The following is a 16,467-nucleotide window of genomic DNA, read 5'->3' on the forward strand; positions in this document are numbered from 1 at the left end:
GGTTTATTTAATTATTTTTCATGTCGGTTTTGGACATAGGTTAGGTTTTACATTGTTAAAAATATTAGATATAAATTTACTTTGTAGAATTTATTGGTGACAAAAATATTTCAAATAAAGTATCTAAGGAGAAGGAATGAGAGTTAATACCTTAATGAGAGGAAATTTAATGAAGTGGAAAGTAATAGTACTTTAAATTACATTTTTGGCTAGCATAGTTAGAGAGGTATTAAATTCATAAATAGGGGTGTTTTAGTCAAGAAAGTCCACAAAACTCATTTTTTTAATGTATCTTAGACATAATAATTAATGAAAGGAAACAAAGACTTAATATCTTAAATATAGGACTTAATGATGATGAGTATAATGAATTTAATAAAAGTAGTAGTTCCAAGCTATGTTTTTGACTCTCATAAATATTGGGAGACCAAGTTCAAAGAGTAAGGGTATTTTAGTAAAAAAATCCAGAATGTAAACTTCTTTCACACTTTTAATAGCAACATTGATATTGATAGTATAAATAAGCATTGAACCAAAAAATGTAAATTGACATTTTGCTATAGCTTGTTTTTCAATTATAGAACAAAAAAGGTACTTTTGTGTCATTTTATTAAATAAGTAGTAATATATGAAAATGTAAAATAACAATTTTTTTTTTCATTAGAAGGAAATCCTAACTTGGGTTTAAGCACAATGGCATCTTGGTTTTTAAATTGGGCCCCACACAGACCACCTACATCTGTAAGTTATGTTAGTTGAAAATGAAGAGAGCCCAAAATGATCATAACCAATCATTATAAGGTCTTTCCACCTTAGTCCGCATTTGGCATTTCTTATTTTAAGGACTTACCTCCTTTATTGCATTTAAAAAATTAGTGTTCAAAAGGGCATTTTAAACAGAAAAAGGATATGTGTCCTTAAAATAAGGATATGTGTGTGCGCGCGTGTGTTCTTGTTATATTATTATTATATAATAAGGATATTATATTATTATTATATGTAATAATATAATATATCTAAATTTAACTTATAAAGTTATAAATATATAACAAACTCTTTCGTTTTATAATAAAATAATAAATAATAAATAAAAGTTTTAAGTTTTAATTTTAAGGGTGCTATTTCGGCTTTCTAATTGGATTAAGCCCAATAGAATCAAAGAATGGTCCAAATTCCCTAAACTGTATTAAAAACCACACCAAATCATAATAGAACGGTTTGGTCTAATTTGGTTTCTATGCCAAAACGGTTTGATTTAATTTATAAATTTTTGAAACCATAATATAAGGGTTTAGTTTGAGATATTTTCTAAACCGCACCGAAATAGACCGTAAACACCCTAGTTGAACCAAAGCAGCCTCTTCAAAGCACCTGAACTAAATTAGTTAAACTGAAGATTCCGTTGCTTTGAAGTGTTCTTGTTAAAACCATTCAAAGATGCTTAAATGGATAACCCTTCTAATGACCGACCGACATCTGATTTGGCTTGTCGGTGTTTGGAATTTTACCGAAATAAACTTATATCCATATGGGGTACAATGGTCCATTACAGAAAGCCAGGAGGTTTTCATAAAAAAACCAAAAAACCTAACTGAAAAATGTTGTTAACCAAATTGTTTGATTTAGTTTTGGTTCGACATTTCTGATAAACCTAAGGACCAGTTTAGTTTTTGCCGTTTTGGTACGTGCCACATATTATTTATATATTATATTTATAATTATCTATTTATTGTAATCAATTTATAATATTAATATTATATATATTTATAGCATTAATAATATAATATACACGTTTATAATATATTATATATAATTTATTATTTATAATATATTATATTATATATTAATTTATAGTATATTTAAAAAACTAAATAACCAAACCGGTCAAAAACCGAAATCAATTAACCGGTTACGATTTGATTTCCGTCGAAGAGTTGCAAAAATCGATAGAACCGATTCGGTTTAAAAAAGTTGCCCATGGTTCGGTACTTCGGTTAACCGAACTGTGAGCATCTCTCAGCCGGTCGATGTGTTTCAGTCCTCTCAAACGGGCCCTGAGCGGTCGGCTAGCGGGCTAGGCCTAGCGTTACTCATTGAATAACTAATTCCAATTTTACGCACCGTGTAGGTTAACCCCTAACTAAAACCCCCCGTGCTCGTTCGATCCTCTATTGCCTATCAGCTGAAAGCCTGAAAAGCCAGTACGCGCATTGAAGCAGAAATCATGGCGAGCAGACGATGCCTCAACGCTCTCACTCATCAGCTTCGGTCTCTAGCCTCCTTAAACTCATCGTTTCAATGCCTTAGAGCTCTTCATCAACTTCGCACCCTTGTTGCATCTGATCCTCTCTTGCTTGGAAATCCCACCTCAATCACCTATCGTATCGGTCATACATTCGAATCTGCCTCCTGCATTCAGTCCCAAACCGTTCGCCCTTACTCATCTGGAAGGAGAAATTCTAGTAAACCCCAGAACGACGACGATGACAACTATGCCGACGAAGATGATGATATAGACGAAGACGAAGACGAAGACGAAAACGAAGAAGAAATGGGAGAAAGCAGTGATGGCGACGGAGAAGGAGACCATATTCCGGTGTCAAATTGTGTACCGAACAGATCTTATTCATTAGAGGAGACAGAGAAGGAAGCAGATGCAATAGGGTATAAAGTGGTCGGGCCTCTTGGTCCTTCGCAGAGGCCTTTTAAACCATGGGAGCCAGTTTTTGCTGTTGTTCAGGTTTTGTGCATTTTCCATTTATTTGGTTGATTTAGACTTATGCAGTAGGTTTGAATTAGGGAACTAGAACGAGAAGTTAGGTTTGCAACTGTAATTTAGACTATATTGAATTTTCACAGGGATTTCATCTTATGCAACTATTGCTGGAGTACATTAAAAGCATGCTAAATCTCGTGTTTTCTGTGGGTTTGCTTTCTTGTTTTTTATGGTTTTATTTACTTTTAGTTTTACAGGCACAATATTTTTGAATTTCAAATTATCGGAACTATGACAGCCTTACTGTAAATTTCATTCCTCATGTTTTCTTATGTCAATCTCAATGTTTATCTTTTTATTACACCATGGATATTGATACTCCACACGCTCGTATGGCTTTCCCACAAATTGTCAACTGAAAAAGTAACTTCCCTATTTAGCACCCCATATTGCACCAAGTGGTTCTTGTGGAGCTAAGTGTCTAGGTTTTAATGCTTTTGTTGGTAAAGTTCGCTTGATGTAGCCCATAACAAGTGTTCACCAACCATGGTTATTGTATTCCCTTTCTGTTGATGGGAGTAATAGCATATCTATCTCAAAAGTAAGTAGAATGGTTCTCGTCAAAAGTTCTAATTCAAGCTTGCATATTTACTCCTTAAGATGCAGGCTGTTACTGTAGATAGACTTGCAGGCTCCAAAAGGCTCTCTCATGGCCAGGTGATACTGGGTTTTGGAAGTACCTCCAATGGATTGTGTAATAGTTTTCTGAATGAAAGAAGCGGGTGTAATTATGAAGATAAAACTTATATGGAGGCTAATGTTGCGGCATCACCGGGAAATAGTGTTAGAGAGAGGTTATTCTTTATAAATAGTGTTAGAGAGAAGTTCTTTGAGGATAACACTAGCCCTACGTTTCTGGGCTGTGAGTTTTTTTTTTTTTTTTTGAGTTCTTTTAAGCGCCCTGTGGTTGTTTATACAGAATCTCACTGTGCAGAGGGCTGTAAATAAATTTTCAATGTTAATATAATACTTTATCTTCTCAAAATAAAAGTAGTAAACTAGTCATGTCAAGGACTTAGAAAGAGGCCAAGTGGTTTAAATTAATGCTTTGAGGTCTGGATGAGGATTCAATTGGTTCGTGAGAAGTCCATTCTTGGAAATAGGTATAGCATAAGGGTTTGGGTAGAAGTCACTTTGTGGAGGATGTGTTGTTGTAGATTGCAGGTTCTGGGACGTTTCCTTGGCATTAGACCTGTTCATGGGCCAGGCTGGGCTTTGCCTCTTTATTAACAGAAAATGTCCAGGCTTGGGCCCGAGCCTGGCCCAACCATCAGGCCTAGATCTTGAGCCCGAGCCTGGCCCAACCATCAGGCCTAGATCTTGAGCCCGACTCTGGCCCCTTATATAAAGCCTGGTATGAATAGGAACATGCAAATTTTATTATATGCTACTAATATATATATATAGTGTGTGTGTGTGTGTGTGTGTGTGTGTGTGTGTGTGTGTGTGTATGTGTGTGTGCGTAGGGGGGGGGGAGGTGTTGCTGTTCACTCCCACAAAGAAAGATTTATATTATGAGAAAATTACACATATGCCCTTAGCATGCCTAAATACAAAAAATGACCAAGAAAGACCAATAAGCCCTTACAAATAAAACATATTTTCAACTCTCCCCCTTAAGCTGAGCATAAATATCTATCATGCCCAGCTTACCAAGATTGTTGTCGAGTTTCAGCTTGGGAACCCCCTTGGTTAAACAATCAAATAGTTGATCTTCTAACTTGACAATAGGTAGGCAAATCTCTCCACTAGCTATTCTCTCTCCAATAAAGTGTCTGTCCATTTCAATATGTTTTGTGCGATCACAGGGGCGAAGCTAGGGGGGCCTATGGGAGCCATTCCCCCCTTATGGTCCAAAAACACCATATGTAATGCATTTTCCCATGCATGTTTCCTCTCTCTCCCTAGTTTCCACCTAATGGTTGGTCCCCCAATGCTCCATCCATAAGTTTTGGCCCTCATAAAAAATTCCTAGCTCCGCCCTTGTGCGGTCATGTTGGACAGGATTATGCGCAATTATGGTAGCTTGACTGTCACTAGATATCTACATTAGAACTTCTGCTTGTATTCCAATATCTACCAGCAAACTCTTCAACCATGGCAATTCTGATACACCATGAGCCATTGCTCTATATTTCAACATCAGCATTGGGTCGAGCTACAACAAGTTGTTTCTTACTTCTCCATGACACTACATTGCCACCAACGAATGTCCAATAACCTGAAGTAGATCTCCTATCATCCAAAACCCTACTCAATCAGCGTCAGTATAAGCCTCAACCTTAAGATGTTCATGGTTAGTATATAGCATTCCTTTACCAGGACAACCTTTCAAATAGGCAAGTATCCTATTTACAATCAACATATGAGATGTTTTAGGCTTGTGCATGCATTGGCTCACCACACTTACTGCATATGAAATATCAAGCCTAGTCAAACATAGATAAAGAAGGCGACCAACCAATCTTCGATAAACACCTTTGTTTGGAAGAATATCTCCATCATCAACACTTCACTTATGATTGGGATCAATTGGAATTTTAGCTAGCTTATGCCCCAATTTGCCCACTTCTTGAAGTAAGTCAAGGACAAATTTCCTTTGTGATATAAATGTTCCTTTCTTTGATCTTGTAACATCAATCCCAAGAAAATACTTGAGATCACCTAGATTCTTGATCTCAAATTCAAGAGGTGTCAGCTCTAGTAACCACAATATCATCAGCATATACTATTAGCATAGTCAGATGGTTATCAACTCTTCTTATGAATAAAGTATGATCAGCTTGAGATTATGTGAATCTTCACCACGACTTTCCTAAATCTATCAAACCAAACCCTAGGAGGTTGCTTGAGGCCATAGAGAGATTTCTCCAAACAACATACCTTTACCTCACCATTAAGGAAGCTCACATTAGAAGGAAGGTCCATGTAAACCTCTTCTTGAAGATCACCATTAAGAAAAACATTCTTCATATCCATTTGATACAAAGGCCATGAGAAGTAAGCGACAAGGGAGAAGATTACTCGAATTGAGTTCATTTTAGCCACAAGAGAAAATGTCTCCTGATAATCAATGCCCTAAGTTTGAGTATATCCTTTTGCCACTAGCCGAGCCTTATATCTCTCAATTGAACCATCGACCCTATGTTTTATAGTGTACACCCACTTGCATCCCACAGGAACTTTGTCCTTAGGAAGAGGAACTATTTCCCAAGTCTTGTTCTTTATGAGATTTTCCATTTCTTGGTTCATGGCATCCTTCCACTGAGGTGATTGTATTGCCTTTGTAACATTGTGAGGAATGGGCACAGAAGAAATAGCAGAGACGTAGGCAAAGTAGGATGGTGAAAGGGCATCATAAGAAACGTAATTATTAATGGTTATTAAAGAAAGTTGGATATTGATCAAAAAAAGAAAGTTGGATTTTCTTTAATATGTTGAATTTTCTTTCCTGGTTCAGCCCCTATATTTTTTGAATTTTCTTTCCTTTCTTCTTTTTCTTCTCATAAATATGTTGATTTTCTAGACTTAAACATGAAGTTTATAATTTTCTTATGAAAATTATGGATAGTTATTAAAGAAAGTTGGATATGGAACCTAGGGAACTACCCTAGGATATGTGACTTTTACTTAAAAAATCCATCACCTAGGCGACTAGGCAACAAGGCGCCCCCTTGTCACCGAGCCTTGCCGTGGCGCCTTGAAACCTTGAAAACTATGCTCAAGCACATATTTTGAATATATAGGAGAACATAATTCAGTTAAGGATTCTGAGGTTCTATCAGTGGAGCTACCCATTATTTCCAAAGCATGCTTCAGGATCTGAGTCTTCTGCATTGTTTTCCTCTAAGGAGGAGCAACCTTCAGTCCTCTCTTGCTGAGATTGGCAAGATGATAGATAGAATTTCAGAGACATGAAGAGGATCTGAATTTGAGGTTGTATGCATTGATTTGAAAAGAGTGATATCAACATATGTTGAAGTTTCTTCTAATTCTGAAGTATGCGAGAAAGATGAATTTCGGTTTGATATAGACTTGATGAAGGGTCTAAGGTAAGGTGAACCTTTGCCCCCCTTCCTTTTCATTTTGATTGTTGAACCTCTTGGAAGACTGATTAGAAAGACTATGGATGGTTGGTATTTGGAAGGTTTTCAGGTAAGCCTGGAAGCACCTCAAGTCCCCTTGCTGCAATTTTCTGATGATGCTATTATTTTCTCAAAAGCAAGCCAAAAAGACCTTTTTTTTTTAAGTTGTGTTCTCATTTGCTTTGAAGCTGCTTAGGGGCTGAAGATAAAGTTGCAAAAGAGCCAGCTTATCCCAATTGATGAAGTCCGAAAAATAGCCGAATTGGCAAGGGCCCTGGGTTGTAGAGTTGGTTTCCTCCCTACTAAATGACTGGGCTTTCCCTTGGGTGCACAATATAATTCCTCTGCCATATGGGGTCCTGTCATCGAGAGATTCTGCAGGAAGCTAGCAGGCTGGAAAAGGTCCTACCTTTCTAAAGGTGAAAAACTTGTTCTAATTCAAAGTGTGCTCTCAAACCTGCCCATTATTACATGTCTTTATTTTGCATCCCCTCCTCCGTGGCCAACATTTTGGAGAAGCTCCGCAGGACTTCCTTTGGGAAGGTCCAAATGGTGAGAAGAAATTTCATTTAGTGGCTTGGAATAAAGTGTTTGAACCTATTATCAGCTGGTGGCCTGGGTTTAAGGAAGCTGCACACAACGAACAAATCTCTCCTTTGCAAACGGTTCCAAAGGTTTGGGGCGGAGAGCAACTTTTTGTGGTGGAAGTTAATAGCAAGCACATATGGTTTGTCTCCCACTGGTTGATTTCTCTTCTCCCAAACTAGTCTTATGGTTGCAGGGATTGGAAGGGTATCATGAGACTGAAATCAGATTTTGAAGCCTTCACTAAGCTGAAACCGGGTCCGGATGATAGAACTCTCTTCTGGAAGGATGCCTGGTGCTTCAATCACCCCTTCTGAAAATCTTTTTCCGATGCTGTTCCTTTTGGCTTCAATCAATGATGCCCTGGTCTAAGACTGTTTTGAAAGGATGGGTTCTAGCATAGTTTTGAGTTCCACCTTCAGATGCAATTTGAATGACTAGGAGATGGATAATCTTGGATTGCTACTGGAGAGATTCCACAATTTTGATTTCAACCTGAAAGCTAGTGATGGAAGGATATGGATTGGTGACAATTCAGGTTGTTTTTCTTATAAACCTGGCTACAAGGCTCTCACAGGTCCACCAGCTCAGCCTACTCCTCGGGCTTCCATCATGTGGGGACTTATACCCACCAGATACCAAGGTCACACCGTCTTTCTTTGTGCATGTGGAGAATTCTTACTGTTTGTGTAGCATGTTTCAGGAATCAGTGTCACATCTCCCTATTCATTTTGCTTTCTCCCAATAGATCTGGTCTTATTTTTTGGTTCTGTTTGGGAGATCATGGGTGACACCCCCTGACATGCCATCTTTGTTAGCCTCTTGGAATCAGCCTGTTTTTCAGTTAAAGGAATTTTCTGGAAGTCCCTCCCCCTTGCATTATGCTGGACTATGTGGAAAGAGAGGAGCAATAGGATTTTTGAAGTTAAGTCCTCTCCCATTGAAGTGGTGATTAGAGAAGTAGAATGGTCTCTTATTAGGTGGTTGGGGTCCTGAAGACTTTTGCTGATATCCTCACTCACACTTTTATGAATCAGTGTATAAATATAATTTTTTTTATAGTTTTTGTGGATTTATGTATAGAGCTGAAATGGTTTTTTGTTCTCAGCTATTTAGCAGCCTGTATATGATTATTGGGGTATCTTTGCCCCTCTTTTTTTTTCAGTAATACAAATTTTATACCATTTATCAAAAAAATGTGTCTTTTTTATCTGGGCTGCAGTTTTTGTTTTTTGGTTGTGAAGGGATAATTTTTTTGAAAGGTAAGTTGATGCACTATAATACTAAAAAATAGGGTGACACTTGGGCCATGTTCTTTTTTCGGAAACACATTTACCTAGGTAAATGCACTTACCCAGGTAAGTATTTCCTAGGAAACACTTACCTGGGTAAGTGCATTTACCCATGTTCTTTTTTGTTTGATTTGTCCAGGTAAATGAAGTTTCTTATTTTTCCCATGTTCTTTTGCAACACCCACTTTCCTGTGTAAATTGTTATTTTTTCATCTCTTTCCAATTTTACCCTTTGGACATGGATTTGAAAACCATGTTACAAAGTCTTAAATGTCCCTAAAATTTTTGGAAATAAACCATGCTGCCTCATCTTTTAAACCCAATTTGAGCCTAATTCAAGTTTTTCCTCTGGAACGATAGAAGAAAACACCATCTGCCATTATTTTGGGTTCAAATTTTGGGCATTTAAGACTGTTGTCATAATTTCTGGTTTTCTTTATGAAAATCAAACTAGTTCTGGTTATTTAATGAACCATTGAGTTTTCACAAATAACAAATAGCAGAGGAGAGTTTAAAATGTCAATGCTTATAAGATCATGTCAATCCTTTGACCTTCAAAATCACAATTATGAAATTCACAAATGGGCATATACAACAAATGAAGAAAAGAATAATGTGAGGACCCGAAGCACTTGCAACAGAAGTTTCTCTGCTACTTCCTGTAATGAAAGAAGTGAAGTGTTATTAACAGAGATCCCCCACCTCATCCTACCAAAATAAAAAAGATATACTAGCAAGTGAGAATCTGTTGGAAGCTCAAGAGTCCATTTCTTGTTCACTTTGTCATAAACCTCCCCACTCCCCTGATATTCATAATTTTTCAAGCAGATTCCTTCAGCAAGATCTGTGAGATTCCACAAATGCATTACCCATGAGGCCATGATTATAGTTATCCCATCCAAATGAAACCAACTGTAATAAAAGGTTCAACCTAGGCCTATAAGCAAGAGTAAAGTATAAGAAAACTTACCCCTGGTCCTTTGCAATGCGTAATCAGCTCGGACACTGCTCTGTGGTAACAAACCTTTAACCCATTGTCCTTTCATTAGAGCATGAAGCCTTTGGTGTTCAGTTATAGCATCAATGCACTCCTGTATGGCAGGGACAAATGAATGTTGATAAAGGCAACTTTGCTGCAAATAGAAAATCCACAAGAAAACATCTAAATATAGGCATGACAAACAATAACTAGTAATAGAAAAACAAGAGGATAATAACAGTGTATGAGCAACTGCCATGCAGCAGTATGAAGAGACTGCACAAGAGCAGCACGTAACTGATGAAGGATCCCATCTTCGTCCAAAGTAAATGTTGGTTTCCATTCTTTAGACCCATCAATTGGAGAGACAGTAGTAGGAGCTCCAGTGTTTGGGGAATCACTTCCTACTTTATTGACAGTAATTGAGATACCAAGTTTGCTAGCTGCTTGCATTACCTGAAAAGTGGATGCTCCATTGATATTCCAAGGCCAAGTTAAATATCTGGATTTCAAATTTAAAACAAACTAATTAAAAGAGATCTCGCTCCTCCTAATTAATACCAGCATACTCAATAAGCTACTAAAGGAGTTGCAACTTAAAACTGAGCAAAACCAGAACTTATTTTCAAGGTCAAATGGCAGGAATTGAAACTCAAAAAAGAGGTCCAAGCAAAACTGGGGAAAAAAGGCAAGTGCATAGCATAAACCTATTAAGCTCTAAGTGAGTCCATTTAAAGAGACCAGTGCATCTGATTATTAGAAGAATCATACGCCCTTGAGCTCCCAGGTTCCATGTATTGCCTGCTTCCTTGCTGAGAAAATTCAAGCTCACCGGAGAACTGACCGTCAACAGACTGTGAGAATTGTCTAATGCCTAAATCATGAGGAATCTCGTTCGAGCTGCTACTACATTCATTTCCCTTGAAAGCCCATGAATTGCTTGTTAAGTTGTTTGGTATAGCACCATGAGGTGCTGATGATAATTATGGCCATTCCTGAAGAAGATGATAATAAGCTAGAGACTTTTTTGGGGAAGTTAGACCTGTTAGTCTCTAAATGCATGTATAAAATTACAAATTTCTTCAGTGTTGGATATATATATTGGGTTTTGCTTATGTATATATTTTGACAGAGTTATTTCAAGGGAGAATGGTGATTTTGTGCTAGGGAGGAGCATCACAGAGAATGATACCTTGGGGCATGAATGAATTTAAGTACATAATAAAAGAAAGAGAATGCTATATTTTTATATTGAACACTGTTAAATTTTATTGAGGTTGTTACATACTGGATTCCTAAGGATACACTCGATTGTAAGTGTATCTTTTTTATTTGAAAGGCTAGAAATATAGAAAAGGAACCAATTCATAGAAGATAAACATATCACAATTCAAGTGAATGAATTTAAAAGAGATAAGGGGAAGGCCATCAAGGAGAGTGATTGTAGTAGCAGAAACTGAACTGGGGACTTACAATCCATTAATTAAGAGGATAAGGCCCTAGAGTGGAATTGCAAAAAAAAGTTTGCATTGAAAGCATATTTTGAATCCCATGCATGTTCTAACTATATAAATGAAAATAAAACTAATCAACTTCAACGTGAATCTGATACGGGATGGTCCCCAGTTTAACTTTTGATTGATAATGGATGCCTTCCCAAAAACTACAAGCAGCAAGCTGAGCCTTATGGACACATCTATGAGCCTTAAACGGGATGGTCCCCAGTTTAACTTTCTTTCTTTAGCTGAAAGAAAGAGATACAAGCAGCAAGCCTTCCCAAAAACTACAAAGAAATGTTGCATGGACATAGTCACAAGAATCAGAATCCAACACATGTTCAGGAATCTGACTTGGCAAGATGAAAAACCAAAGATTCATGGACACATCTATGAATTATTAAATACTAATTATTTTAATAATTCCCATTTCCGACTGCCAACCAAAATGAATCCTTACTAATAGGGAAAGATTTTGGTTGCTTGGGCTCCATTTGAAAAGAACGCAGATACAAATATATTTAGTGAACTGCATGTGCAATAAATGTTATTTATAAATCTTATTTTTGCACTGTACATATTGTAATTGTACACTCTTCCCAAACTGAGCCTTATGGCATGTTTAATTGATGTGAAATGGAATCATTTCAATAATTTCCTGAAACCATGAAATGACCTCAACTTTGAGTCTTCCAACAGTTCAGACTTGAGATGGTAATTTCTGCTATATATGAACCAGGTAAGTAGAAGGTAGCACCTAAAACGTATTGCTACTATCTTCATTCTCGACAGGCTTGCTGATGGATCAACTATCAAAATTTAACTTGATCACACCATGAGCATGAAGATCCATTTTTGCATAGTGCTCTGCCTCTACTAGTCTGAATGCCATAGCAGATAGTCTCCCTACTTCAGAAATCAGTAGTTTTTTTATTTTTTTAATTTATGGAGCAATATCTCCATTCCCATGCATCGTTTGGTAGGAGAAACTGCTTCTCGATATTTTGTTTATTTTTTTGCTTTCTGGATGTAATTTAACTCTTACCTTTTCTTAGAAAAGGCAATCCCCAAAATGATAGAACATTTGAGATACGTCAACTCTTACCTTTTGTTATCTTTTAAGTTTTACCAGATATTTTTGGACCCCTAAAGCAGTAATTAGTAAGCTTTGTCCCAACTATATGACGTTGGGCCAGTCAACTGCATGAATCCTGTTCTGCCACACCATTCTATTCAGTGCCATATCCATTATAAAAATATGGGCTGTTAAATCATTTCTCACTACCTCAATCCATATATGTCTTTTTTATCATATTCAGCAGAAAATAAGCATCGACATGAAGTAAATAGTAACACCCAAACCTGATTTGAGTTAAAAATAAAATCACTCATGCTTAAGCCAATAGAAACTACAAAGAAATTATTCATTTTATTCATCACAAGGTGTCATTTGAACATAAAATCTAACCATTAATGACCTGACCTTATGCATATGCAAGTAAGCCATCACAAATTTAAAATCAGCAAGGATAGCAAATCCTCATAATAACCCATTTATTAGAATCCAAACCGAGATGATTTAATCACAGAAATCAAGACAGCTATCCATCCTAGGAATTCAATCCAGACCCATACTAATAAAACTAGGAATGCTTCAACTAAAAACAAACTCAGAACAAGCTGCAAAAAAAGTGTAAACAAGAGGGACTTTAAATTTTACAGAAAACAAACTGTTGTCTGGGAACCGAAACCGATTGCCACAGCTGGAACCAGCAAGGGAAATGGCACACTGTTCCCAGGGTCTCCCTAGTGGAGTCACCCGTCTGTGGGCACCAGAAAGTGATAATGAATGTATATTTTATATTACAATAAATTTTATGTCACATTGTTCATCCATCCACAATAGAATCTCAACCAGATTTCATTCTTCCTTATTTGTAGTGTAATGTGATACAGTGTATCTTATCTCTTTACTACCTATAGGATGAGTTTGGATAGGTGCATCTGAGGTAATATTGTCAGACAGGCCCTTGATGCTTCTCTAGTTTTATAGCTTTCTTCATATTACAGTCTTACTGAGATTTCTTACATCCAAGAGGTTTTTCTCTGTAGGCAAATTACATATGCAATTTTATTTTTTTATTTTTCTGCTTTTTGTTGTACTGATTAGCATTTCTTTCCTGGAAAATCACATAATTTTGCTCTCTACTTTTATTACCACAGGACCCAAGTTTCTGAGCATCAGGGTCACACCATAGTTCTGACTCAGCCGATAGATCCACAGACAAGATGGACATTTCCCCTGGAAACAACTTGAGTGGCGATGCATATGATCCAACTGAAATAAAAGATTCAACTAGTTCCCAAAGTAGTTTGCCTCGTGGTGTATCTCCTATTTCTGATAATTCTCAATATGATCTTTTATCATTTAATTCAAGGGCTTCAGATTCAGACACCAAAGGCTTGCTTGAAGCTTCCGAAGAAACAATTAATGAGCTCCGTGCAGATTTTCAGTCCTGCATTGTTCCTCCTCCAGTGCCTAACAATATTCAGCCACCAAAGGTTCTCAATATGATCTTTTAACATGTTTTTAGTGCCTAACATCTTCCTCTAGTGCCTAACAGGCCATCCACATCTGACAACAGAGAAAACGAAATACAACAAAGAAGAGCACTGATTACAAATTATACATTAGTATCCAGTCCTGGGCATCCCTAATCTAAACTAAACTTCCCAACCACAGCCTTAGCCAGAGAATCAGCCAACAAAATTGGCATTCCTAGGCACCCACTTGAATGAGGTGTTCAAGTCAGCACCCAGAGCTTGAGAAGATCTGGACTTCCAAGGAGTTTGGTTTTGCTTTGTCATCCAACCTATAACCATTTGACAGTCACCTTCAACTTCCACATTCCTTAGGTCCTGCCTAACCAACAGTTTTAATCCCTGAACCAAGGCCAAAAGTTCAGCTCTAGAGGAATTTCCTTGTCCCACCGGGCATGAGAAACTTAAAATGATACTGACCTCATGGTTTCTAACAACTCCCACCCCTGAGGGCCCTGGGTTTCGAAGGCAACATTGTCAAATGTATTGTCTGGAGAAATTGCATCACATCATCTTATTCACTTCTGTTGCTGATCACCTTTCAAGATTTGACATAAACTTGATTGCAGTTCATTTTTTTCTGACACAATTTTGTCTTGCAGTTGATTTTGAAGAGGGTTCTCATGCTTGGATAAAAAACTCAGACTATCATAGGAAGGCCCACATTGCCAGATGCGGCTGTTCATGCAGTTGTTGGTAGCCTTTCCTTAATCCAAAATCCAGCCCTCTTTCCACAGAAAGGGAGGCTCTTTCAGAATCTGAGAATGTAATTTTTTCCCTTCTTCTACCAGGGGTAAGATCAGGGTTTTTATCAGAACAGAACACACCTACTTTACAAGTGAAAAGAAACAGAAAAGAGTGAGATGCTATCTATGCAGGGTTTCTTGAATGTTTTGTATTGTTACTGGTGATTTAAGAAGCTCAGTATGCAAGCTGGATATGGATCCTACAGCTACAAGGATCAAATATAAGGACTGGTATGGTTCAATGAATATAAATCTGGATATAATTTTTTGAAGTTATTTATTTTTAAAATTTAATTAAGATGTAATGCAAAAGTTAAATGTTAATATTTGTAAAAAAATAAATATACTGCATGTAAAGTTAATTTGATTTGCAAGTTTCTAGTTGCCATATATAAATTATAAATTATAATATATCATTTAATACCCATTCATATTAATTTGTAATAGAATACCATCTAATTTGCCTTCGGTCAGTTTTGTACCAGTCTGCGGTGCAAGTCTGAACTGGATATAAATTTTGCACTCGTTTCTGATTTGCATTTGTTTGAAACAATTTGCACTCCTACCTTGTGCAAAACTTACATTGTTGCCGTTGGCAGTAGAAAATTTGCATCTTAAAAACTAATGCAAATTTTGCACCACCATCTTCCTTTACTTCTCCCATACTAAACTGGGGTCCCATCAATTTGACTCCAATTTTTTTTTATCAATAACAAGTAACTTCATTAAATTCTAAGAAGCTTTAAGTACAATAAGGGGAGGTAAATTGTCTTAACTCCCCCACAAGCAAATAACAAAAGAAAACAAAATTAGAATTGTGCCCAAGACAGAGAATTCCTATTCACCCTTGGATTAGGAAATCCTTCAGCAAATAAATTTGCACTTCTCTTCAACCAATTGTATTTTATCTCAATGTCCTTGGTCAATCATTTAAATTTTGGGAGAATGATGGTTCAGCCCAGGGTCAGAATTTTTAGGCCCAAAGTACAGTTGGGGTGGGTGCTAGTTCAGAATTGATACCAATTCACGAGTGGGCATTGATGTATGGAGTGGGGGTTTTCGACATTTTGAATGTTTATAGCACTGTAGTGGAATTCAGAAATCTCCATTGAGCCTATTCGTATTTTTCCGTTAAATTTTTTGACACTTTTCGGTTCGTTGGGAAAGAACTGGGACTGGGAGAGTAGGAGTCAGAGAGAGAGCTCAGAGAGAGAGGGAAAGAAAGGGAAAAGCCAAAAGAAAAGACGAACTGAAAAGTCTCAGTTCGGCATTTATTAGATTTTCAAAAATAATAAAATATAATATATATAATATTATATAAATATATATTATTGTATATATATCAGCCAGTTCAATTAACCACTGGTTTTTTTTTTTTAAATAATTAACCAAAATCGAACCGAAACTATCAGTTTTTTGAAAACATCAAACTGAAACTGAACTGACCGATTCAATTAACCGATTTTTCAGTTTGGTTTCGATCGATTCGATTTTTCGGGTTTTTTTTTCTCACCCTAAGGTCCACTTGCTTCTTTTCACCCAACCCAACTTCAGGTCCTAAAATAAAAATCTGTCAGAAAGAGGTTGCCGTTCACATTAGAGTTTCCTTGAGATCACGACTTTCACAATATCTCAGATCACGACAAGATAAGGCCATCGTTCATCCCATCAATTCAATCAGTATTAGAAAGTTATGGCAACTATCTTTTGTGCATTTGGCTTTTAGGCTTTTAGCATGTATATAGAGACCCATCCTGCTGAAATCTGAGAGACTATTTATGACCCAAGCAAGAAAACCACTCAAACTCAGATTATCAAAACCAGTATGTGGACGAGCTTTAGATCTACAATATCAAAAGCTTGTCAAAACCAGTCAGATATCAGACAGATCGATTTCTTTCGTTTTT

The 16,467-nt window shown here is 36.9% G+C and overlaps 1 protein-coding gene across 4 annotated transcripts; it reads left to right on the forward strand.

The window, feature by feature from the left end:
- The first annotated feature begins 2,118 nt into the window (after positions 1 to 2,118).
- On the forward strand, positions 2,119 to 14,933 carry LOC148877776 (uncharacterized). 4 transcript variants are annotated; one of them, XM_088943848.1, is made up of 3 exons: positions 2,121 to 2,740; positions 13,437 to 13,775; positions 14,417 to 14,933. In XM_088943848.1, exons 1-2 carry the CDS (start codon positions 2,225 to 2,227, stop codon positions 13,449 to 13,451), a joined length of 531 nt encoding a protein of 176 aa, XP_088799974.1. In that variant the 5' UTR covers positions 2,121 to 2,224; the 3' UTR covers positions 13,452 to 13,775; positions 14,417 to 14,933. The 4 variants fall into 4 exon arrangements, with proteins under 4 accessions (XP_088799945.1, XP_088799955.1, XP_088799974.1 ...); XM_088943819.1 differs by lacking the exons at positions 13,437 to 13,775; positions 14,417 to 14,933 and adding an exon at positions 3,377 to 3,766 and having other exon boundaries at positions 2,119 to 2,740; XM_088943829.1 differs by lacking the exons at positions 13,437 to 13,775; positions 14,417 to 14,933 and adding an exon at positions 3,383 to 3,766 and having other exon boundaries at positions 2,119 to 2,740.
- The last annotated feature ends 1,534 nt before the right edge of the window (positions 14,934 to 16,467 follow it).

The sequence above is a fragment of the Nelumbo lutea genome, chromosome 1, assembly GCF_056320005.1.
Source record: "Nelumbo lutea isolate HS-2025 chromosome 1, American lotus-T2T, whole genome shotgun sequence".
NCBI lineage: Eukaryota > Viridiplantae > Streptophyta > Magnoliopsida > Proteales > Nelumbonaceae > Nelumbo > Nelumbo lutea.